This window comes from Ciconia boyciana, chromosome 24, assembly GCF_034638445.1.
Source record: "Ciconia boyciana chromosome 24, ASM3463844v1, whole genome shotgun sequence".
In the NCBI taxonomy this organism is placed as follows: domain Eukaryota; kingdom Metazoa; phylum Chordata; class Aves; order Ciconiiformes; family Ciconiidae; genus Ciconia; species Ciconia boyciana.
The window spans coordinates 5272425-5297031 of NC_132957.1; the positions used below are offsets into that span (position 1 = coordinate 5272425).

The 24607-nt window shown below is 64.3% G+C and overlaps 4 protein-coding genes across 14 annotated transcripts in view; 1 reads left to right on the forward strand and 3 right to left on the reverse strand.

Annotated features, from left to right (window-relative positions):
* Window positions 1-136: 136 nt before the first annotated feature.
* LOC140643610 (cocaine- and amphetamine-regulated transcript protein-like) lies at window positions 137-5237 on the reverse strand. Its single transcript, XM_072845656.1, has 3 exons — window positions 5103-5237; window positions 617-700; window positions 137-451 (listed from the first exon to the last, which is right to left on the reverse strand). The coding sequence occupies exons 1-3, from the start codon at window positions 5220-5222 to the stop codon at window positions 344-346; spliced, it is 312 nt and encodes a 103-aa protein (XP_072701757.1). The 5' UTR covers window positions 5223-5237; the 3' UTR covers window positions 137-343.
* A 77-nt stretch (window positions 5238-5314) lies between these two features.
* On the reverse strand, window positions 5315-7768 carry LOC140643609 (uncharacterized). Of its 3 annotated transcripts, none has more exons than XM_072845654.1 (6): window positions 7669-7768; window positions 6983-7195; window positions 6580-6891; window positions 6368-6493; window positions 6193-6281; window positions 5315-5445 (listed from the first exon to the last, which is right to left on the reverse strand). In XM_072845654.1, the coding sequence occupies exons 1-5, from the start codon at window positions 7693-7695 to the stop codon at window positions 6201-6203; spliced, it is 759 nt and encodes a 252-aa protein (XP_072701755.1). In that variant the 5' UTR covers window positions 7696-7768; the 3' UTR covers window positions 5315-5445; window positions 6193-6200. The 3 variants fall into 3 exon arrangements, with proteins under 3 accessions (XP_072701755.1, XP_072701756.1, XP_072701754.1); XM_072845653.1 differs by lacking the exon at window positions 5315-5445 and adding an exon at window positions 5692-5950; XM_072845655.1 differs by lacking the exons at window positions 5315-5445; window positions 6368-6493 and adding an exon at window positions 5684-5950.
* Window positions 7769-9463: 1695 nt separating this feature from the next.
* On the forward strand, window positions 9464-11334 carry GADD45B (growth arrest and DNA damage inducible beta). The gene is made up of 4 exons (XM_072845726.1): window positions 9464-9680; window positions 9793-9894; window positions 10272-10485; window positions 10636-11334. Exons 1-4 carry the CDS (start codon window positions 9643-9645, stop codon window positions 10747-10749), a joined length of 468 nt encoding a protein of 155 aa, XP_072701827.1. The 5' UTR covers window positions 9464-9642; the 3' UTR covers window positions 10750-11334.
* A 6941-nt stretch (window positions 11335-18275) lies between these two features.
* The window catches only part of GNG7 (G protein subunit gamma 7), an 81201-nt gene continuing 74869 nt past the window's right edge, over window positions 18276-24607 (reverse strand). For all 9 annotated transcript variants that reach the window (XM_072845902.1, XM_072845899.1, XM_072845898.1 and 6 more), the window contains one exon: window positions 18276-23136. In XM_072845902.1, coding sequence (XP_072702003.1) covers window positions 23011-23136 — 126 coding nt within the window. In that variant the 3' untranslated portion in view covers window positions 18276-23010. The remainder of the gene's footprint in view (window positions 23137-24607) is intronic.

Below are 24607 nucleotides of genomic sequence, written 5' to 3' on the forward strand. Positions count from 1 at the left end.
GCCTCAGGCGCAGACCCACAGCAGGATGGGACCCACCCCTGCCCACCTTGCCCGGTACCCCAGGACCCGTGCCCAGCCCAGAGCCAGCGGCAGAGGGGTGCCAGCACCAGAATCCCTCAAAAAGCAGGCAGGAGGCGTGAATCCAAGTCATTTAATTTGGCCTTGGCCTGGGAGACTGCACCCCCCTGTCCAGGGCACCCAAAGATGGAGAGCAGGAGCGTGTCCCGGTGTGGGGAAGGGGCTGGGGGCCCACAGTTCCTCCTCCACTGCACGTGGCACAGCCTGGGCCAGCAGCATCCCGGCGGGCTGCAGCATCCCTGATGTCCCCGATGTCCCCAGTCCCTTAGGAGCACTTGAGGATGAACAAGTTGCAGGCTGTGCCGCGGGGGCAGCTGCAGAGCTTCCCGATGCGTGCCCCCTTCCGCACCGCACACGGCTCCCCGGGCTCACACTGCGGGACGGCATCCATTAGCCCTAGGGCTCGGCCAGCCCGGCCGCCCTCAGGGCTGGACCCCCACGACCAGCACCCAAAGGGTCTAGCTCCGGTGCTGGCCACGGGGTTTGGCCCCCCGAGCACCCAGGGCTGGGTCCCCACCACCCCCCAGCCCAGCCATACCGAGGGCACCCAGCTCAGCCTCTTCTCCACCGCCGGCAGCTCCCTGCTCCCCAGCCTCTCCAGCACCTCCTGCAGCGCCTCGACCTGCCGCAGACAGCACCGTGTCACCCGAATCCCGCACGATGCCCAGGGGCTCCGGATCCATGTCACCCCAAGCCCCCTAGGACAGCGGTGCCGGATCCCGTCCCACCCACGAGCAGCACCCATCCCCACAGGTTGCACCCTGGGGTGCAACCGCTGCTCCAGACCCCCTGTGCCTGGCTCTGGGTCGGTCCCTGCCAGAGGGGAATCAGGGCTGTGGCAGGATCAGGGGAGCTCGGAGTGCATCCCACCCCCTGGGCGCAGCCCTGCATCCCCGCCCCGGCACCCACCGCCCGCTCGGCATCTCCCCCCACCGCCCCTGAGCCAGAGCAGCCCCTCGGGGCAGGACGGGAGGGAAAAGCGGGGAAAAGCTGCAAATTCCCATGTGCTGCCGGACGTCCTGGTGCCCCTGGGAGAGCTGCTGCGAGGAACCCTCCGAGTGCCCAAGAGCAGCGACAGAAAACCCGTGGTGAGGTCTCGGTCCCCCCCTCCCCAGCAACTTGGGGACACCCCAGCACAGCCAGGGCTGTGCTGATGATGAAGATCAGGCTTTTTTTTGCAGATGATGAAGAGGAACTATCAGCTAGCTGATATGTTTTTCTTGTCAAGGATGCATTCAGACTCCCGGCCCTCTGAAAGCTAAGTGGAGGCACCGGTGCTGGGCAGGGGGCAAGGGGACAAGGCTGGCAATTGCATGAAGGGGTTGTAAAGATGGGGGGTTGTAAAGGGCTGTCCAGGAACCGTCCCCTTTGGGCAGGGAAAGGGAGCGGGTTACTCTTCAGCATGACGCTGGCGTGTGCCGGGCAGGGCAGTTCCAGCCTGTGCCTGTTGTTCCCTGGTTTGCTGTGGTCTGTCTCCTGTGTCTTACACCTTCCTCGGGTCTCGACGTCCTTCTTTGCGCTCAAGGAGGACGGCACATGCCTCGGGTGCCACCCCTAGGGTCTTGATCGCCATTGGCACAGCGGCAATTGGCGCTTCTTTTCTTGCATTACAAACTTAAAGCGTGAATCGGTCTCGCGTCTTGGAAGTTTCCCCCGACAGTCCTCTTCTTGCAGCAGTGTTCCTGGCTGCGTGAGCAGGTCTGCTCTCTAGCCGTCTATTTTCACAGACTGGGATTTCTTCCCCGCATCCTCAAGTTCTTCGGTCTTGAAGCCGGGCTTCCTGCGCAGACGTCGTCTCAGTTTTGAGAGTAACTTCTTGTCACGGGCCGTGACGGTCTACTCTTTTTTTCTGGGGTTGCCATAGAGCCTCCTCACGTCACCGTCACGGCCCCACAGGTCTTCTTGCCTTCTGGGTCTCATTCTTCTGGCCGAGAGTTTTCTCTCGTCTTTGAGGCGTGTTGTTTGTAGCGTTCCATGTAGTGTCGGTCTGTGCATGCGTGCGTTTGGCTTGGAGCCGCCCTGCCTGGAGCTCAGGGGTAGGAGGAAGAGCGAACAAGAGTCTATGGCTACTCTGTTGATATGCCTAGGCCGTTGAGGCAAAGGTTGTACGGTCATCTTGGATGGAGTAGCTGTCGGCAGCGGGCGAGGACAGTAATTTCTGTAGTGTTTTGTAGGTGCCGAGGGGATGACCGGAGCCGGGAGAGGCAGCTAGAGTGCTAGCTGAGCAGAATGAATCTCAAAGGTGTTAAGGCTTGTATGTGTAGGGCTCCATTGCCAGTTTGCCAGCATCATCTGCCAGGCATCGCCAGTTTGTCTCTACTCTGTTCAAATCCCCTCCAGACTTCCTCCGTGTCTCCCTGAGCCTGCTCTGCTCTCTCTGGCCCATTCAGGCCCCCTCTAATGCTGTCACGATGCCATCGAAGCCTTCGAGGCTGCCCTTAGCACACTCTGAGCTTTGTACCGGACCTTGCACCCCTCTTGTTCCCTCAGGAGACTTCTTGAGTCCCTATCTGTGACGCAGCCCAGGCATTCTGTCCTCTCTTCCCCCTAGCCATGCCTCTAGTCGTTCCCTGGCCCTTTGATGATGTTTACTCAGTTCAGATCCCCGCTGGATTGAATCGTCGTGGCCCCAATAATTTTTCTGTCTCTCTGGCTCCCTTCCACATTTTCTCTCCCAGTCACGATACCTCCCCAGACCTTCCTTGGGCTCCACATCCATCTTGTAGCGGTTTGAGCTGTAGAGCACTCATTTCTTCCTCTACCCTATCTAGGATTCCTGTCTTCAGTCCCTGGCCACCCGAGACCATCCATACTCTGCTCAGATGATCACCCGAGTTCCTCCTTGTTGTCCCAAGCCTTCTTTTGTCCCCCAGCCCCCCTCAACACCCCTCTCCTCACAGTCACGATGCCTCCTGAGACCTTCCTCCTTCTCCACAGCACCTTGTAGCACGTTATCTCCCTTTCCACCTTTCTTGTTCCGCCAGAGCCTCCCATCTTTCTTTGCCACGCAGCGCTCCTTTACACCTCTCTCTGCCATCGAGGGCGTCCCCGTTCAGTTCCTCTCTCGCCCACTCATCTCTAGTTTGCCTAGATGCCCTCCGGAGACTCCAAGGCCCTCACTGGGTCTCCAAACCTTCTTTTCTTACCCTGCCCCTTCCGGCTGATCCCGGCTAATGGGGAGCTTGCAACTCCTGCATCCACATCAGGGATCAAAATGTTGAACATCTCCATCGGTATTCTCCATCCCTATCAGTCAGGTGACCATCTGCAACAAGGATGGCTCCAGTGTTTGCTTTAGACCTCCTCTTGCTATGAACGTAAGTCAAAAAGCCCTGCTTGTCCTCTGACACAGCACCGGCCACTTGCAGCTCTCACTGAGCTTTGGCCTTTCGTGTCTTCTCCCTGCACGTCTGAACCACAGCTCTGTCATCTTCCTGCAAAGCCTCACCCTGCTTCCAGAGATCGTGCAATTCCTTTTTCCTCTGGAGCTCCGCGAGGACTTCTCTGCTCACCCAAGCCGGCCTTCTGCCCCGTTCCCTTCACTTCCAACGTGGGGAAATGCCTGCTCCGCAGCTTCTCCAAGGCGCTTCTTAAAGACTCACCAGCACTCGCCGACTCCGCAGCCCTCAACGGCAGATTCCCAGGGGACTGCACTAAGGACCTCCCTGAAGAGCGAAACGTTTGCTCTCTCAACGTCCAGGGCAGCAACTCTGCTCTCCTTTTTCCTCCTTACACTGACAAGTTGAAACTCAACCATTCCACGGGCACCGTGGCCAAGACCATCCCATCTCCCACGAGTCCTTCTCCATTCACAACCCGCAAGTCCAGGAGGGCATCTTTCCTAGCTGGCTCCCTCAGTACTTGTGACAAGAAGTTCTCTCCTGCAAACCTGAGGAGTTCCCCAGACCTGCTCCTCACAGCAGACTGGTATTCCCAGCTGTTCCGATGGCTGGGAAGTCAAAATCTCCCGTAAGGACCAGGGCTCGTGATCCAGAGATTTCTCCTACTTGCCTATAGCGTAACTCCTCAGTGCTGGCAGCCCGGCTGGGCGATGCCAGCAGACACCCACTCCTAATTCCTCTACTCTCTATAAAATGTCATCTGAGCCCTTTCTTGCGCTCCACAAAGCTCTCGTAGCACTTTCGCTCCCTTTTGACTTTTTTTTCGTGCACTTCAGAGCGCTCCTATCTTACTCTCTGCCACCTAGGATGCCTTCATTCAGCCCCGGCCCCCTGACGACATCTGTACTTGGTTGAATTCCCCTTCGGAGTTCCTCATGGTCATCTCTGAGGCTTCTTTGGTCTCTCCGACCCCCTCGGGACTCCTCTGCTCCCTTTGCCGAGCTCTCGCGAGACATCCCCTATGCCCCAGGGCCCTGTTTTAGGTTGGCAGGGCACTTTGCACCCCCCTTTTCCCCTCAGAATCCTTCCATCTGTTACCCCGGTCATCTATGACCGGGAGAGCTCAAAGAAGGCTCCCTTAGGCTGTCGTATTTACAGACAAAGTGGTTGGCTCGTAGTCAGATTCCATACGATAGGAAAGCTACGCTTGAGGCTCCTTGTACCCACAACTTTCTTTGCTCCTCGATAAACAAGTCTTGGAAAAGCCACCCCGCTATTCACGTCTCGATCGCACGGTGGGTGCTCCAAGCTCATAGGCATCGATGCTCTCCGTGCCACTCGGCTTCTTTGTGGGTTCTCCGAGAACGGATCGGAACCGGAGTTCTTGGCCCGGCCACAGCTCAGACCTTTACCTCCTTTGAAGCCGGTACCAAACTATTGCTAGTTTGGTTAAGAGGTCGAGTGCATCCATCGCACTCCACCCCGTGACTGCAGTCAATCCGCTTCATCGACTCGTATAGCACGGTTCCCTCTTGCCTCTATGTCGTAAACACGCGCTGTATCGCAGATCAGCCGTAACACAACTGATCGGCCCCTAAACCGGGGCAGTGGGAGCAGGAGCACCCCGAGGTGCCCCAGAGCCGCGCGGGGGCTGCTGGTGGCCCCGTCCCCCCGGCTCCTTACCAGCTCCGTCTCCTCCTGGATCTGCCCGGGCAGGCTCTCAGCCGGCTGGAGCTCCGCGGTGGCCGGCAGGACGAGGCTGGAGCCGGCCAGGCAGAGCAGGCAGAGCCAGGCGCTCTCCATGCTCCCGGTGCCAGATGCGTCCCTGGATGCTCACGGATGCGCCCGGCTCAGCCGGCTTTATATCCGTCTCCGCTGCTCACCGAGGGTCACCGGCGTGGGCAAACACCCGCTGACGCAGACGGGGAGCGGGTGCGTGTCCCCCACCCCGAACCTTGCTGCTGTCATCAAGCCGGACGCGGGAGGACACGTCCCCAGGAGATGCGTCCCCTGGGACACGCGTGCCCTGAGCCGGCGGGACCTGCGTCAGTGCCACGTCCAGCCGGAGCAGCCTGAGAGCCGGCGGACGCAGAGCCCCCGCGCCGGGGCTGAGCCCCCCCTGCCCAGCCCGGCCCGGCAGCGAGGCAGAGGCCGCTGCCAATTCCCTGAGCAAACACGGCTGCGACACGGCTCATTCCGGCGCATCCCACCCGCCGGCGCTGGCAGAGCCGAGGGTCCCCCCGGGGATGGCGCAGACAGGTTGGCACAGGGGTCTCGCAAACAGATTTATTCCAAAGGAGGGGACAGTGGGGGGGGAGAGAGGGGGGGACAGAAGGGGTGCTGCAGCCCCCCCCCCCCCAGCCAGGGCTCTGATGCAGAGCCAGCCGGGGTGGAGGAAGGCTGCTGCCACCATCCCCGCAGCCAGGACCCCCCCGGGGCGGGGGGCAGGCCCCTCCGCAAGCGAGGGGGAGCGGGAGCATGGCACTGCCCCACGGCTGCCCCTCCGGCACGGCGCAGGGGGATGGATCCAGCTGGAGGGGAGCGGACACGGGTGAGCGGTGGGGAAGGGGCGATGGGGTATCCCACCCCCCTCATCCCTGTGTGCCACACCAAGTCCCCCCATGTCCCCATGGGGTCCCCCGGCCCTGCCAGCATCCCTGTGGGGTCCCCTCGTGTCTCCCCCCCCCCAGCAAGGCGGTGACGTGAGAGCAGGGACCCCTGCCGGGGAGCATGGGGAGGGGGGGTCCCGGCACCAGAGCACCCCTAAACCCACCTGCCTTCCTAGGTGCGCGGGGGCTTCTTCTGCCTGCAGTGCGGCCTCGGGGGGGGCTCGGCAGCCTCCGCCCGGCCTTCCCGGAGGCCCTGGGGCACAGAGGAACGGGGGGGTCATGAGGGGGACCTGCTCCTCCCCCCCACCCATCCCATTCACCCCTCGCACCCCGCCATACCACGTAGAAGCCGGTGTGGTACCCGCTCATGTACCAGGCCATCAGCATCGCGGCCAAGGCGTCCTCCTCCTCCTCTTCCTCCCGCATGGCACGCAGCGAGGCTGGGGGCCACGGCGGGGGCATCGCCTGCCAGCAGCACCCCCAGCCCATTAGGGAGAGACGAGGGGGGGGCGAGGGGTGCCCCAAAGCCCGGGGGGATGGCGGGCACTCACCTCGGGTGGCTGGAGGGAGCAGGGCGCCCGCTCACCCTTCCTCCTCCTCGTGCCCGGGGGCATCTCGCACGACGAAGGGGTGCTGCGCCGGCGGGGCTCTGCGCGGGGACCCTCGGCCCCCGGGGTGTCACTCGCCCCCCAAGCCCCGGGGCAGGGGGGCAGGAGATCGGCCAGCGCCCGCTCTTCGGTGTTGCCGTAGCCGTCGAACTCCACCAGGCAGGTGCCGGCATCGGGGTTCAGCGCCCGCAGCCGAGCGGGGTACAGCAGCCCGTCCCCCGCCCACGCGGTGCTGCAGGCATCGCCCACCCTCCACTGCGGGGAGATTGGGGGGGCAGGCAGTGGGGTCACGGGGGGACATCGTGGACCCCAAATCCCACGGGGCTTGGGGACATTGCTCGCTCACCTGGTGGCCTTCCTCCTCCTCCTCCTCCTCGCTGGGGGTCACGCTCGAGGTGGGGGTCTCGGAGTCGCCGTCCGACCCCTCGCCCGGAGCCTCCCGGGGGAGGGCGGTGCGGGGGGGGCGGACCGGGGCAGCCCCCGGGATCGCCGCCTTCCCCGAGGTCGGGCCCCCCGCCGGGGGGGGGAGCCCCGCGTCGGGGCCGGCGCGGTCGGGACCCTGCGAGCAGCAAAGGCGGCGTCACGGAGCGGGACGGGGCCACGGGCACCCGCGGAGCACCCCGGTCCCGTCCGGACACCGGCTGGACCGCGGCACCGAGATCCCCTCCCGCCGCCGGTCCGGCCCCCCCCGACCCGGGCTAGTCCAGACCCTCCAGCCCCGGTCCCGTCGCCCCCAGACCCGGTCGGGTCCCGGTTTGATAGCCCCCAGCGCGGTCCGGTCGCCCCCAGCCCGGTCCGGTGCCGGTATGCTCGCCCGCAGTCCCGGTCCGGTCCCAGTTTGGTGGCTCCCAGCGCGGTCCGGTCGCCCCCAGCCCGGTTCGGTGCCGGTATGGTCGCCCCCAGCCCCGGTCCGGCCCCGGTTTAGTGGCCCCCAGCCCAGCCCGGTCGCCCCCAGCCCCACTCTAGCTGCCTCTCAGCTCGCCCAGCCCGGTCCCCCGCCGGTCCGACCCCCGGTCCCGTCCCGGTGCCCACCCGTAGCCTCGGGCCGCTCTCGGCCATGGCCCCGCGCCCGCGCGTGGCTCCCCGGCCCCGCCCCGGCGCCCGCGCGGCGCCCTCTGGGTAATGTAGTCCTCGGCCCCGCGGGGCGGGCGGGGCGTGCCGCGACTACATTTCCCAGAGGGCAGTGCGAACGGGGAAGCGAGAGGGAGGGCAGAGCGCCGCCTCTGCCTCTTCTGCCCCCTGCTGGGGGGCGGTGTGCGAGACGGGAGCGCGGTCACCGGTGCAACGAGTTGCGGCGGTGCTCAGCGGCGCGGGGACACGGGCGGGACCGGGGGGGTACAGGGGACAGTGGGGACACGCACACGGTGCCAGCACGGCCGCGGGCAGGGCCCCTGGCGGGCGCATAGCAGCGTGGGGACACGGGGGCGTGGGTCACGGGGACACGGCCAGGGGGAAACTGAGGCACAGCGGGCCCAGAGCGTGGATGCCCCCTCGGACCCCACGGCCCCGGGGACGCGCACCGTCCCGCTTCACCCCAGCACCGGTCCGGCCCCGCCGCAGCGGGATCCAGGGACCGAGACGGGGCGACCGAGGGGACACACAACGTGCGAAGCGCCGGTGTCCACGCGTGGGGCGGGCGACGGCACCGTGGGTGGGCGGCGTGAGCGCGGGCGGCCGGGAGAGCCGCACGCCGGGCGTGCAAGGGCGTCCCGGCAGGTGGCAGCCGCCGCCCGCCCCGGCCCCGCCGCCCGGCCCGGCCCCGCCGCACGGAGGTCCCAGCGCGTGTCCCCGTTTCCCCCGGCTTTGAGCGCACCGACCCCCCCGCTACAAGTCCCGGTGCCCGGACCGAGCCTCCCCCGCGCCCCGCTGCACGAATTGCCTCCCCCCCGGTGCAGACCCCGGTGCACGGACAGACCCCCCCCGGTCCACGGACAGACCCCCGTGCGCGGACTGACTCCCCGGTGCAGACCCCGGTGCACGGACAGACCCCTCGGTCCATGGGCCGATCCCCGGTCCATGGGCAGACCCCCGTTGCAGACTCCGGTGCACGGACAGATCCCCGGTCCACGGACAGACCCCCGTGCACGGACAGACCCCCGGTGCAGATGCCGGTGCAGATGCCGGTGCAGGGACAGACCCCTCCTCTTGGAGACCCCTGTGCACGTACAGACCCGCCGGTCCACGGACCGACCCCCGGTGCAGACCCCGGTGCACGGGTAGACGCCCGGTCCACGGACAGACCCCCGGTGCAAACCCCGGTTCGGGGACCGACCCCCGGTACACGGACAGACCCCGGTGCACGAACCGACCCCCCGGTGCACGGACAGACCCTCCCCTTGCAGCCCCCGGTGCACGGACCGACCCCCGGTGCAGATCCCGGTGCAGACACCGACCCCCAAGTCCACGGACCGACCCCGGTGCAGGGACCGACCCCCGGTGCACGGACAGACCCCCGGTGCAGCCCCGGGTCCACGGACAGACCCTTCCCCTTGCAGCCCCCGGTGCAGGGACCGACCCCCGCTGCACGGACAGACCCCCCGGTGCAGGGACAGACCCCTCCCCTTGCAGCCCCCGGTGCAGGCACCGACCCCCGCTGCCGCTCCCGGTCCCCGCACGGCCCCGGGGGGGGGCGGGGCAGTTTCTGGGCGGGGGTTTCCCCGCACGCGCCCCCCCGCACCGCCTCATCCCCACGTGGGACCCGCCGGCGGCGGCCAATCCCCGCGGCGCCCGCCCGTCGCTTTGTGCCGGATCAGCCAATGGACGAAGCGGGGGCGCCGCGCGAAGCCCCGCCCCTCAGCGGGAGGCTATAAAAGGCGGCGCCGGGCGCGGCGGCAGCTCAGAGCGATCGCGCTGCAGCAGCGACGGGAGAGAGCGAGCACCGCGACAGCACCGCGACAGCACCGCGACAGCACCGCCGCCACTCTTGGGATTATTGCTCTTGGGATTTGCCTTCCTTCCCGCGGAGCCTGCGGCCCCTGGGCCCCCGCCCCGGATTACAATTGCACCATGACCCTGGAAGAGCTGGTGCCTTGCGATAGCAGCAAGTAAGTAGCGCGGCGGCCCCGGGGATGGGGGGGGGGGGGAAGACCGAGGGAGAGGGGGGTCTGTCGTTGTCGCCGCCGATGCTCACCGGCTCTTGTGTCCCCCCCTCCGTAGGATGCAGGCGGTGAGCGAGGCGGTGGAGCGGGTGCTGGTGGCGGCGCAGCGGCAGGACCGGCTGACGGTGGGGGTCTACGAGTCCGCCAAGCTCATGAACGTGTGAGTATTTCGGGGTGCGGGGGATCCGAGCAGGGTGGGTGCAGGGAGGGTGGGTCCGGGGACGCAGGGCTGGGACAAAGGCTGGTGGGGTGGGTGTCTGTCCCGGGGGGGGACGACGACGACATGACGATAGTTTGCATGGTGGGGGGGCAATCCAGGAGAGGAGTCAGCGCAGGGCTGGCCCTTTCCAAAGGGTTTGTGCGGGGGGTGCCTGGAGCAGCCCCAGTGCTGTGGGGGGGTCTGTCCCCCATCCCTTCCCTGCAGACAGGGAGGTGGCCCCGGTGACAGGGGGTGACAGCTCCGGGGTGGGGAGTTGCGCCATCCAAAGCTGGTCTGGTGTCATGTCCCCCCCCCTCTAACGCCACGTGCGCCCACAGGGACCCCGACAGCGTGGTGCTGTGCCTGCTGGCCACCGATGAGGAGGACGAAGGGGACATCGCCCTGCAGATCCACTTCACCCTCATCCAGGCCTTCTGTTGCGACAACGACATCCACATCCTGCGCGTCTCGGGCATGCAGCGCTTGGCCGCCATCCTGGGCGAGCCCGAGCCAGGTGCCGAGCCCCGCGACCTCCACTGCCTCTTAGTCACGGTGAGTGGGACGGTGATGCACAACCGTGCACCGGCGGCCCCGTGATTCACGCCGGGCACCGTGCCGAGCATGGGGCAAGGGGTGGGGGGACGGACTCAGGGCCACGTGTCGGGGCGATGGTGGCACTAACCTCATGCTTCTGCTCTCCAGAACCCGCACACGGATGCCTGGAAGAGCCAAGGGTTGGCGGAGGTGGCCAGTTACTGCGCCGAGAGCCGCGACAAAAACCAGTGGGTGCCGTACGTCTGTCTGCAGGAGCGCTGAGCCGGCCCCGGCTGCTGCCCGGCTCTGTACCTGAAGGAGGAGGGGAAAAAAAATATTAAAACGGCAGGAAAAGGAAGGCGAAACGGCCAGTTAAAAAACACGAACCCAAACACCCACCGATTTTATTTTTCTTTTTAACTGAAGAGGAGAAAGGAGCAGCCCGGCCATACCGGTGGGCATGGGAAGGAGGCGAGCCGTGGCCGGGCCGTGCCGGCAGCCCGGTGGGACGCTGGCCGGAGCATGCCAGAGCCGTGCCGAGGAGTTGTGCTTGGCCGTGGGGACCGTGGGACTGTGCCGAGGAGCCCCGGGACGGACGGGCGCTGCGGAGCACGGGGAGGAGATGGAGACGGTTTTGTTTTCTTTTTGGCATCTGTGACTCGAGGGAGGCGAGGACTGCAGAGGGACGGATTTTTGCAAACAAACTGCTTTTTTCCAAGGGATAAATTATCGTCTGCATTGATGGACTTGCAACACCAGTGTCAGTTTTTGCACTCAAGCTGCTTGGAGACCCTGATCTGAATCTATTCCAGAGTCTATTCTTATACTGATTTAAGAAAAAAATTTATTTGCAATAAAATCTCTAAAGTCACAGGTGTTGGCCTTCCTCTGCTCTGTCGGAACTGTTCCCACGGGGAGCGGGATCAGCCGCTCCCGGGCAGGTTTCGGGGTGGGGGGGCCCCCCCACCTTCTCGCAGGGCTCCACAGCTGAGCACATGCAGCGTGTGCAGGGCTGGGCCATCCCCCCCCCCCCCCCCCGCTGCCTGGGGAAGGAGAACACCCCCCCCCCCTCTTCTCCAAAAAAGCCTCTGTCCACAAAAAACACCCCGGGGCTGGGACCCCCATGCGTGGCTCTGAGCTCTGTGGGAAACTGAGGCACAACACCCAGCATAGCCCCCCCCCCGGTGGGCCCCCCCCCCAAACCACAGCTGCCTCTGGCTCCCTGGCCGTGGGAACTGGGACTGCCTGCCCACCCGTGGGCTGGGCCCTGCTGGGGCCAGGAAACACCCACACCCCCCACCCCCAGCCAGTCTTGCCACTGCGGTGCGGGAATCCCCCCCGGGTTCTGTTCCCACAGACCACACACCCCTCCTCCACGGGGGTGCCTGCAGCTGGGGACACGGGGAGTGGGATGGCAAAGCCCCAAGGCCCTTGGGCTGGGGCAGCCCCGTCCCCGCCGGGGAAACTGAGGCAGGGACCTGTGGGTGCGGCGGCTGCCCTCCCTCTGCCCCCCCCCATCCTGGTATGGGGGGCTGCGGGGTCCCCCCTCCGCAGGCAGGTCTCCTCCTCAGGGCAGGAGCCACCTGCCTGGGCGCAAGAGTGTGCATATATGTGTGTATATATATGTGCGTGCACACGTGTGTGCGTGCCAGGGCCTGGGGCCGCACCGGAGCTGCCAGCCCCGCTCCGAGCATCCCGGCATCGGCACGACGGAGCAGGCCCCGACCTGAGCTCACCCACGCACCCCTGCTGCGCCCGACCCGGTTCACACGCGCGCACACACGCATGCACATGCATGTACACACACGCATGCACACGTGACATCCCCAGGCACCACGCCGTGTGCACCGGTGACAGTCCTGGCTCTGTCCTGGCCCAGCCATGTGGTCGAGGACACCCCGTCCCTCCGGGGTTGAGGGGACCAGCCGAGGGCCGGGCTCTGTGCCAGCCCCACAGCCGGCACCAGGCTGCTGCGGCAGGGCCGGGATGGCAACCCTGCCCAGCTGGGACACGGTGTCCGTCCTGCCTGGGGACACAGTGACTGTCCCATCTGGCTGGGGACACAGTGGCCATCCCAGGGTGCCACACGCCTTGGGGATGTGCCCTGCGCCCTCCCTTTGGGCTTTGACTGCAGGGGGGAAACTGAGGCACGGAGGGACAGTGTGTGTGTTGGGGGGGTGACAGCCCCTGCTGAGGCCACCGAGGCAGCCGGGGACCTGTCCCAGCCCCATCCCACCCGCAGCATCGCAGGCTGGAGCTGGGGGGGGCTGTCCCCATCCCCAGGGCTGTGGGAGTAGGTGCCCCTGATGCAGCCTGGGGGTCCCATGGGACCAGGCAGGGCCTCGGTGAGGGGTGATCCCCCCCCGTGCACAGGGCTGGGTACCCCAAACTACAGCCCCCACCCTGCAGCGGTGGAGGGGGACACGGCAAAGGCCCACCCATCCCAGCCCACTGGGTCTGCCTGGCCATGCCTGCGATGAGCTGGCAGGTCTCAGCTCGGAGCCAGGGGGCTGGGGTGGGGGGTGGGGGGGAAGGGGGGGATGTCAATGGGGCTGGTTCAGTGGGGGCAGGATGGGGCCCCAGCCCCCGGGGGGGGGCACACGAGCCAGCCCAGTGGGGAGGGTGGGTTCTGCTTCCAGCCACCAGGTCCCCCAGGCTGCACCCACCAAAAGGGGGGACACGGCGGGGGGGGAGACACAGAGGGACAGCAGCGCCCTGGGAAGCTGTGGGGCCGTGGGGTGAGTCACAGCCTGAGCCTTCCTCACCTGACCGCGTTCCTGGCAGCGCGATCCTCCTGTGCCTCAGTTTCCCCATCTGTGGAAGGGCCGGGTCACCCCTCCCACAGCGCAACTCGGGAAAGCGAGAGCCTGAGTCTGGCTCCAGAGGCGGGAGGTTTGGGGGGGCGATGGGGACCCCCGCCTTGTGCATCCTTGGTGGGGAATAGCGTGGGGTGCTCTGGGTGAGCCCGGGGGCAGCAGCGAGGGACACGGCTGCAGCTCACCCTGTGCCTCCAGGCTGCTGGCACGGGGCACGGCACGGCACGGCACGGCACAGCGTGGCATGGCACAGCCTGGGCAGTGCTGGCTTGGGGGCACCCATCGGTGTTGGTCCCCGGGAGCACCCAGGGAGAGGTGGGAGGAAAAGGGCCGGAGGGCAGGCTGGGGCTCCCCGAAACTCATTTCACTGATGAGGCAGCTGATCATGAGGCCCCGGTGACCCCGGCCCGGCACCAGCGCCACCATTCCTGCCCCCGGTGTCACCGGGGAGGGCCATGCCTGTGCCGCGCAGCCACCCGTGTGATGAGTGTGTCAGGCCAGGCTGCGTCACGGCCCCGGGGGGGTGGGACGGGTGATGGTCCCTGGTGCCCCCCCAGACCCTCCCTGCAGCCCCCCCCCAGCGCACAGCCGGCCCCACCGCGCCCTGCACCCCCCCAGCACCCCCCACCCCGCCCGGGCAGGACACCCACGGTGCAGCCCCAACCGCAGCCCACCCGGGAGCACACATGGAACCGCCCACACGTGCGCTGGATCACGCACACGCATGCACACACACGCACACGCGTGCCACACCCCCACATTGCCCCTGCCCCCCCCCCGGACACAGAGATCCCCTGGGCCCCCCAGACGGCAGCGCGTTGCACCCCAGGGGCCTGATCCTGCAGTGGGTCGCAGGCAGGAGAGGACCCACCGCACTGCCCAGGAACCCTCAGACCCCCCCCAGATCCCCCAATGCTGCCCCAGGCCCCCCAGGGACCCCCCACCCCAGACAGAGGGGGGCAATGGGACCCTGCAGTCAGTGGGGGGCAATGGGACCCCCTCCCTGTGTAGCCACAGCTCCCCGCCTCGCAGCCCCTGGCAGGGCTCCCCGGGCTCCCCGGCCCCCCCAAGCCGCGGTGTCCCCGGGCCGGCCTGAGTCACCGCGGTCCCAGCCGGCTGCGGGGGCGATGGGGATCCCGGCTGGACGCTGAGCCGCAATTTCCACCCGGCCAGAGCCGGCCCAGACACCGAGGGCGGCTGCGGGGTCTGGAGGGGGGGGCCCTGATTCAGCACCCACGGGGCCACATATGGCCGGACCCCCTGCCCCGGCACCCTGCCAGCACCGGGGCGAGGGGACATCGGGGAGAGGGGTCCCGGGGCTGGGAACGTGGTCCTGGGCTGGTTTGGCTTGGCTGGGGAGAGCCGTGGCCCCCTGCCACCGTGACCCCCAGCATCCCTGCCAGCCTGGCCACTGGCATCCCCACCGTGGCCCCCTGGCATCGCCGCCGTGGCGGGGCCCTGGAGCGGGGCCAGCGGCCACACACCTTTCCCCGGCACAAGGTACCAGTGTGCCAGCGGTGCGAGGAGCCGGCCAGGGCCAGCCCGATGCCGGAAGCATTAGCAATAATTAGACCCTGGGTGATAATTAGACGCTGGGGGCAGGCAGTGGGGGGCACATCCAGCCTGGGTGTGCAGGATGGGTGCTGGGCATGCACCCCGAGTGCGATGGCTGTGCCCCCACCCCAGAGCCTGGCACAGATGCGTGCAAGCAAAAAAAAAACCAAAAAACAAACCACACGCGTGTGCACACACGCCTGCAGGCACACGGCACCCACACGCGTGTGCTCCAACACGTGTGAGCACCGCAGCGGCTCGGGGACACGCCTGAAGCCGGCCGGTACTTTTCTGCCCAGTTTCCACGGGAAATGGCCGACCCCTGGCCCCGGTGGGGTTGGGGTTGATGCCAAGGTGGGGGGGGGGTGGATCCGTGTGTGTGTCCCCTCGTGTGTCCCCCCTCCCTGGTTTGGGAATGCTGGGCAGAGCGGAAGAGGAGGGGAAGCGGCTGCGTGCGCGTTTGTGGGTGCATGGGGTGCGCGGGGTCCCGGTGGCCCGGGGGCGCATCCGCGCCCCCGGGCCACCGGGACCCCGCGCACCCCAAGCGTAGATTGGGGGGGTTTTTACATGCGTGCATGCATGCGTGCACATGTGCATGCAAGGAGGGGGGGCTCAGGCATGGGGGGGGGTGTTTCAGATGGGGGGGGAGCACACATGCAAAATGGGGGACACACACACACACCCCCCGAGCCCCTCCCTGGCTCTGCAGCGGCTGCGGCCAGACAGGGCCGGGCCGGATCCTGCTCTTGTCTGAGCCCGACGCGCTGGGGAGGCCGCAGCTGCTGATTTATGAGTCTGGTCTGGGTGGCTGCTGGCAGCAGGCAGCGGGGCTGGCCCCGTCCCCGGGCTCCGTCCCTGGCCGCCCCCGCGTCCACCAAGGGGGAGATACCACGGAGCCCCCGGGCTTGGGGCTGCCCGTCCCTGCCCACCCCAACCCCGCAGGACCCCCTCTGGCACCTCGCCCCCATCCCGAGCTCCGGCTGGCAACAACCAGCCTCCGGAGAGGGGCCGTGCTGCAGGTGGGGAAACTGAGGCACAAAGGCGAGGTGGTGCCTGGTGGCCGATGGGCCGCTGGATCCCCCGTGCTGCACCCCACTGCCTTCCTGCCGTGGGATGAGGGCCTGTGTCATGGTGCACGGGGGGCCGGATGCCAGAGCAGGAAGCCGCCCCGTGGCGTCACCGTCGTGGTCCCAGTGCGTCGCGGGCGTCCCGCTGCCCTCGCGTCACACCGGGGAGAGGAACAGCCTGGGATCCCCCGCCGTGGCGGGGGCAGGCGGTGGAGGCCGGGGGGACACAGAGGGATTCCCCGGGGTAGGGCGCGGGTGGCCCCAAGCCCCCGCATCCCTGCGGTCGGAGCAGGGCTCTCCCTTGCGTGGGTCCCCGGGGACGGTGGGATGTTCCCGGGGCCGTGTGGTGCTGGGGGGGGGGGGGTGCCCGGCTGCGGTGACGCCTCCACCCCGGTGCACCCCGGTGCCACCCGGACGCTTCTGCGGGCACACGCCGGTGCCAAGCCCTGGTGGGACCGGTGGGAGCCGCGTCCGTCCACAGGGCCACCCCAGTCATGTCCCCGCAGCCCCGGCCCGCGGTGCCAGCAGCTTCCCCGGCCCTGACGCCAAGGGCAGATAATTATAGCTGCAGAGAAGCTAAAAATAGCCCCGCGAAGGAGGGCGGGTTATTTTTAGCCGCGCTCCCAGCTCTGTGCCACCAGCCATACCCAGTGCCGGAGCCCGCGGCTCCACGCCGGCAGGAGGGTCCGGCAGCTTTCGTGTGCTGCCGGGCCCAGCACCGGGCGGGTTTGCTTTGGAGCGGGTTTCCAGGAAGGTGGGAGCAGCTCCCAGCCTCCCCGCCACCTCCCTGCGTTTTAAGTGAATTTGGGGGAGTTTGAGCATCTGTGAAATGGTGGGTGCAGGGTCCCCCCTCGCCGCTGCAGCTCTGCTCATCCCCACCCGGCCGTGGGGCACCGACACGGGACCTCCGGCTGCGGGAGGGGACGGGACTGGCACCGTCCCCACTGGAGATGGTGCCGGTGACTCCAGCCAGGCCACGTCTCCCCGAGCTGCTGTCGGGCAGAGATCTGGGGGGAAACCACGTCCCCTCTGCTCCCCTGCGGCTCCCCGGGCCCCGCCGTCCGCAGACGTGCCTTCGCCTCCCTCCGCCGCCCTGCACACCCCTAAGATCAGCGCCCGTCCCCCGAGACCCAGCCGTGCAGCCGGGCATCCCCTGTGCAGGGTGACGGGGCTCAGCCCAAGGACCACGGCTCGGACCTTCGGCAGCAGCGTCCGGCAGAGCCAGGCAGGTGGTTTGCAGGCAGGGCTGCCCGCTCGCTGCCCGTCCTGCTGCCTGTCCCACTGCCTGTCCCACTGCCCGTCCCACTGCCCGTCCTGCTGCCTGTCCCGCTGCCTGTCCCACTGCCCGTCCCACTGCCCGTCCTGCTGCCTGTCCCGCTGCCTGTCCCACTGCCCGTCCCACTGCCCATCCCGCTGCCCGTCCCGCTGCTCGTCCCGCTGCTCATCCCACTGCTGCCCTTCCCAGCTTGGCATTTTGGGTCAGACACTGAAAAATCCCAGCTATTCCAGGCACGCAGAGGAAGCGTGGCTCCAGACTGCCCGTACGCAGCAGCACGCATTCCTGCCGGGCCGGAGCTGCTCCAAGCCTCTCCCCAAAGCCGCTGGCGTGGAGGCCGCTGCCTTCCAGGAAAGCAGCCCCCATGGCGCACGCTGCCGCCGGCCAGCTCCGGCACTGGACACCGGTGCTGCTTTGGGTGGGAGCTGCTGGGAAGCCGAGCAGGGAGACAGGGCCGCTGCCAGGGCAGGCGGAGGTCCCTTCCTTTTCTCCGAAAAGGGAGAGAAACGCCGCGCTCTGTTTTGCTTTGCTGTGGCCCTACGGGACAGGAAGGCCCCGGTGCTTGCCGGGAAGCAGGCGATGCCCAACCGTCAGCTCCGGAGGAGCTGCCGGGGCAGGGCGGGAGCTGCCAGCAACGGGGAGCACCGAGGCGGCGTGAGCAGCCCCCCGAGGGTGGGAGACGGGGATCCCCGAGGGGCTGCGCCAGCCCGGCTGCTGCCGCAGGCTGCGATCCCCGGGGGGGTCGGGGAGGGAGAGCGAGGGGACCCTGCGCAGCCCCCGGGCAACGGCCCCGTCCCACCCAAGGAGCGGCCCAGCGTCCTTCGGCGAGAGGGCAGGGGGAGGCGGCCGAAAGGTCCCAAGGATGGGGCTGAGAAGGTCTCCGCTGAACCCAGCTCCCGAGGAAGCGGCAGGAAGGGTCAGTCATTACCCAGCTCGAACGACTTCCCCTCCCGCAGCCCGGCTCTTCCCGGAAGGGTGAGCGGCCGGGGGGGGGCTGCCGTGCCCCCCGCACCAAGACCACCCGAGCACCCACCACGCCGGGGAACCGGGCGTCCCCCCGCGGCAGACGCAGGACAGGCTGGGCAGGAGATCTGGCAAAATGAAAAGTGAGCCTTTTTATTGTGTTATCAATTCACTTCTTAACAACAATTCCACAAAATATTAAACACTGTGCAAGAAATTGGTCTATGGCACACCAGAAATAAAAATCAGAGATCCAAAAATGCAGACGTTATGAGGAGCCTACGTTACAGACACCGATTACTTCCTAAGTACAGTCTTTACAAACCTTGATTGGCGTTTGGCAACAAGATCAGAGTTTGGCAAATAATAATAATAATAATAATAATAATAATAATAATCATAATCATAGACCAGAGAGAAAAAATTAAGAGCGCAAAGTATCAGACGCGTGGCTTCTCTTCAATGAAGTAAATGCGTTATTTTTACTTTGTTAAATAAAGTTGACTTTTTAAGTACTCAGAGGAAGGGGGATCTACTCGGCTCCGGGCTCGGGAGGCTCCGGCACTGGCACCGAGCCACCGGACCCCGCCAGCCTCGCGGCCGCGTCGGCGGGTGCCATGCGGGTGCCCGGGCGTCTCCCGGCTCTGGCTGCACCGCTGGGTCGGTCCCCGAGACAGGGAGGGGAGGACAAGGAAAACGGACCAAAAAATTAAATAGAAGCAACGTTTCCTCTCTCCCTTTTCTTTTGCAGTCTCTCTCCTTTCTATTTTTGGCAACGGCTTCACCACATGCTAAAAAGAAACCCCAGACAGATTTGGGCCTGTGTTTACGTCCAAAAAAAGGCCTTTGTGGAGCCGGGGCTGCTGGCACCGCCTGCCCCACGCCCCATCAGCGGCACAAGGGAGGCCCCGGCTCCCCGCTCCCCCTCCGCGATCTGGAGCACTTAAAAAGTCCTGAAAAGTGTCTTTTTTTTTTTTTTTCTTTTTTCTTTCTTTTTTTTTTTTTTTTTTTGGCAAATGCACTAACAAAGTACAAGCAACTACTGTAATTTGCACTTATATTTATGCTATACAAAAACATCTACAGTATGATCACCGATTTACTCAGACGAGGAAAAAATAAAAAATAAAAAAAAAAAAAAGGTCAAGGATTTTTCCACCTAAGGAGTCACCCACTGAGAGACACCAGCACCCGCCGGCAGGCCCCTGCCCGCCTGCCCGTCCCGCTCGGCTCCCGGCAGGACCCCGCTGCCGCCGGCCCACTGGCATCCCCGTGCCGGGAGCCCCCAGCCCTGTCCCCAGGCTCCCAGGGGACCCCAAGCAGACGCTCCCAGCCCCCTTCTCCCGGCTCCAGCCGCACGCTGAACCTAAACCTGCCGCCTCATCGCCGGCCATCCCACCGCCGGCGCGGCGGCACGACTCGGGCAAGACACCGGGGATGAGCGTGGCCCACGCGGGTGGAAGGACGAGAGGGGAGGCAGACTGACCCCGATTTGCCGAACCGTGGCGCGCCTGGTTGGCTTTGCCGGCAAAGCATCCCGCGGTGTTCACCGGCAGAGCATCCCGCAGCCAGCCACGGCACCGCGGGTCTGAGCCGCCCTGTCGCCATGCCGGGGGATGGAGAGGGCAGGACGCAGGCAGGGCTGGCACCCGCCCGGGGAGGGGTGTCGGGGTGGGGGGGAGCACTCGGGAGCCCCCTCGGGCAGCACGAGCCGATGACGGGGCGGGGGGACGCAGCCCCCGCCCGGGTCTCGAGCGGAGGAGCGGCGTGCGGCTCCTGCGGTAACCTCGGCCGCTCGCTCGCTGCCACGCAGAGCGCAGGTTTTTCTGGCTGGCCTGCAGCTCGGGCACTTGCCTGGGTCACCGGCTATAGCACCATGCACTGGTCTCTAACATAGAGGAAGAATCAGCAATCTGGAGTAGAAAAATAAGGCTGGAACTGTACTAGATTAAGGACAGAGGAAATTCCCTCGTGGAGAAGAGAAAGCCCTGCTGTGGCAAAACCCAGGCGCACCTCAGGACAGTGCTCGCTTCCCGCTACAGATGCGGCGTTCGAGAGCTTGAAGTTATGCTGGATGAAAGATTGGGGGAAAAAAAAAAAAATCACAACAAAACAACAAAAAGGCATTGCCTGTCGCCGTGCCGGGGCTGCCGCCCTCAGCTGACGGACGATGCTCAGCGCGGTGCCAGGCTGGGGTGCGAGCGGGGCTGGGGACACGCTCGGCCACAGAGGGAAAGAAATCCACTTCCCTCTGCTCCACCTCCCCCAGCGCTCGCATCGGGACGGGGTGAAATCCCGGGGGGCACCAGCAAACCTGGCACAAGGCTGGTGCAGGGACAGGAGCCCACGAGACGGCGGGGGGGGAGACGGGAGGTTTAAAATGCTCAGATCAGCAAAGGACCCCGGGAAAGCAGCTGCAAGACATACACAGGAGGTGCTGCGGTTTGCGTTAGTGTTAAAAATGAGGGTTGTTTTTTTCTTCCAACTTCGTTTAAAAAGGCAAGTGATCGCGTACTTAAAAAAAGTGATGGCAAGATACTTGCAACCAAGAAGTGTAAATGGAGCATCTCTGCTAACCACAGCCTCCACCGGCGCTGCCGAGCCGGCTGTGCGGCCGGTCGGTGCTGGAGAGGGGCCGGCTGTGCTCAGCCCGACACCCCGCAGCCCACCCCTGCATCGCGGGAGGAAGACCCTCCGAAGCTGCCCTTCCTCCTGGAAGACGCCAACCCGCCTTCCCCGGGTACCAGCCACGCGGCCGCAGGCTCTGCTCCTCTCCCTGCCTTCGAGCCGGCCTCCGGCATCGCCCGGCGCAGCTCCCTGCGCCTCGGGAGCCAGGGACAGCCCCGGGAACACCGTCATTCTCCAAAAAGCGGCCAGCAAAGCCTCCCAGTGCCCTGCCTGGACCAGCGACTCTGACCAGTCTAAGCACCCGCAGCATCCGGTGCGAGCTGCAAGGTTTCCTCCCTCCAACTGAACCACAACAGAAAGCGTGAGCGTGGTTCAGCGGTTTCCCCAAAAGCCGAACCCGAGGGTCCCCTCCAGCCTCCCTCTCCCGGGGGCTGCCGGCGGCCGCAGCCATGGGAAGCGCTCCCTGGCCCATGAAGGGGTCAGCCGCCTGCGGTTCCCATCCCAGCGGGAGGTCGTAGCATTTCAAACCGAATCCAAAGCATTGGGGGAATGGGAAAATTCCCAGGATTTCACATCACGGTGTGGTTTTGTTTTCTTTTTTTTATTTCCTTCTCTTCCCAAAACTGAAACTCGGCACCGCCTGTATTCAGACACCAGCATGGGGTGCCTTGTGTTCAGGATAACCGGGAACGGGTACCGGCGTGCTGGTTAGGGAACCGAACCATGCCTCTGCCTCCCGCAGGGAGCGTTCGCCGTCCCCCGAGAGCTGCCGAGCCCCGGGCTCTGCCCTGCGGACGCAGACTGGGCTCGGTTGCTTTAAACCCAACGCACGGGACCTGTCCTCTCCCCGACAGAGCTGGAAGCTGGTGAGCGATGCCGCCGCTCAGACGGCTGCAGGGCACCCAGCGCACCCAGGGCGGCAGCTCCAGCGACACGGGGAGACGCGGTGGGACGTCCCTGAGCTCTGATCTTTCTCCCGAGCATCCACCTGCCCCGGCACGGAGCCATCGGGCTCCGTCGCTGCCATCCCTCTGCAGGGCTCTGTGGCGGGCAGCGGGAGGAAGGCTCGCCTGCTTGTCCCCTCTTCCTCACAGGTTGCTCTGCACCGCGTTATCCCCGGCTCTGCAGCGCGTGCGTTTAACGCCGGTGAACAAAGCGCTCCCCGTTTAAATTGCATTTCAAGACTTCCAAGGGATGGGAACTAAACTATTTCTTCTACAGCCTTACCCTCATCTCCCCGAATTAACTGGGCTTAGTGGAACGAATTCCACTTGCCGCTCTCGGTGAGAAAAAGGGAGATGGGAAATGCTAGTAAATCTGCCAATTTTAGTGTTTTGGACTGAAACTCTGCAAAAGGCCAATTTTAAAAGATTTCTCACATGATACTGCACAACAGAAAGCCCCTTCCCTCCCCCCGCCCCCGGTACAGTCCCATTTGGGAAAAACAGTGGTAACAGCACAGAGGAACCCCAGAAGCGATCAGAGGGGCTCGAGCCTGGCCTCTCCCATGCCTCGGGCTTCCTAACGCTGCTCACGGAAACTCTCTCGGCCGATGGATCTGATGCCGGAGAGCGTTTCCCTGCGGTGCCATCCCCTCGTCCGAGCGGAGCCGTGTGGCGCGGGGAGGGAGCGCCCCGGCCTCCATCCTCCTCACCTCGGCCTCAGTTTATCCATTTGCAACAGCCATTTTTTCAAGCCGCGTTTTGGTTGGGTTTTTTTTTTTTCTTTTTTGTACTAGTTTTCTACAAAATAGCTCCCCACCTGGACTCTTCTCCCTTCTTCCCTCTCAAGAAACAGAGCAAATTCTTGGAACGATGCGTGAATTGGAAACTAATTGGATCAGACCCACTCAGAGCTTTGTTCAAAGCTTCTACCGGTGAGGTTCTGATACTCATGTCTTGCATCCCATTGGCAAATGCAATAAAAACCCCCACTGCCTCCACCACCCCGGTACCAATTTCGAACGTCACTATTAAAAATACTCCCCCCACCCCTCAACCCTGGTTTTTTTTTTCTGTTTTTAAATTTTGACCCCTCTCAGTGCGGCACCGGCCCAGGAGCAGACACCCTTCCCTAAACCACTTGCAATTTTTTTGTTTGTTTGTTTTGAGATTTAAGTTCTATTTGAATCCAACATTTAGTGTTTACCCCTCGGCGCGGTTGTAAGTTTGTAGCTTGGTTTCAGTTGATGGAGAACGGTGCCCTGCCTGAGAGATCACACGTGCCGGAGCGAGGAAAGCTATAGGATGATACAAGGCTTTTTGTCCTTAAAAGGATTCTCCGAAGCAGGCACTCCAACCAGCAGCGGGTCGTTCCTGGCATGTTGCTCGCAGTAATTCATGAGCTCAGAAGATGCTTTTGAGACCTAAATGTTGCAAGAAAGCAGAAGGTTAGTGAGAATATTAAGGTGAAGGCGCAGAGCTCAGCCCACGCAATGCCACCGACCGCTTCCCAGGCTCCGCGGGGAGGAAGAGAACCAATGTTCGGCTTTTTGTAACAGAAATTTTACAGAGATAGTGACAAATGAAAAGGGGAAATGGACACGGAAAAACAGTTTGTAAGGTCTGACATAAATAAAGCAATGAGTATGGGAAAAATAGTCCCAGCCGAGAGCAAGAGATTTAAAAGAAGATATTATTGTCCTCATTTTTAAGGGCTTTGGGATAAAAAAGAAAGGAAAAAAAGCCTGCCTGAGAGTGGCCACCCTCTGATGTTAAAAATGGAGGTTTTGAAACGGTTAGAAAGTATTACTTAAGGCTCTGCTTATTTTAGTTCAAAGCGGTCTTCCGGGAACTGAGAGCCCAGAGCAGCCCGGCAGAGAGGGGACCGTGGTGGTGGGCGAGCAACGTGGCTGCTCCGTCTGGCAGCGAGGAGGCCGGGAGGCACGGGGAGAGTCCAGGCAGGGAGGTGCCAGCAGCTCTGGAGACCAACAGCAACCCCTTTTTTTTTTAAATTAACTTAATAACTGGTTGAACATAAGGCAAACACAAAACAGCGACGCAACCACACCACATCTGGAAGGCCCAGATGTGACCTGTTGTAGCTGCAGAGCCTTACAGCAGCGGTTCCCTTCCTGGGAACTTCGTGGCTGCTCGGCACCGGGGCGACTCGCCCCTCTCAGCCAAGCTGAGCCGTGATTTAGGGGGGACAAAAAGCACCTACACGCCACCTCCCCGCTTCCCCGGCTCCGGCTCTGCCGCTCTCATCGCGGCAGTACCGGGGGTCACCGTGCTCTGCAGCCGCACAGAGGATGCTGCGGCACGCAGCCAGCACGGCGGCCGCTGTCGCCTGCAGAGCGATGCAAACCTGCCCAGCAGGAACGTGCAGTTGCACGCCGCCATTATTAAACCCTTCAGCAGCAAGCGAGCGCACAGCGAGGAGGAGAAACGGCGCTCGCGACAAAACCCCAGTTCTCTGCAGTTTTGGGCAAACCACTTAATCTGCACTGCCACACCACAGGGTGGGCTTCCTCCTCTTTTTTGTGTCTCCTGGAAAGGCAGGTCCAGAGACTGCATCAGACAACGAGCTTTTGTGGGAGTCTCTAGGTATTATTGCAATATTAAGTATTAAAGTCCTAACCAGTAATGAACACTTCTAATGAACACCAACTGCTGCTGGCCTGCGCTTAAACATACTTATCGCATGCACTGGGATCCAACAGCAAAACTGCTCTGCAGAGACAAGGTCAAGGCTCTACCTTAAACCTATTACTCACATAAGACAGTAATTACTCTTAATCTCAAAGCGAGGGGAAAGAGATTAGCTTGCAGGGAGCGCAGCTGAACCTGTTATGAGAGCAAGTGGCCTGGAAACCTCCGCACTGCTCTTAAAGCTTC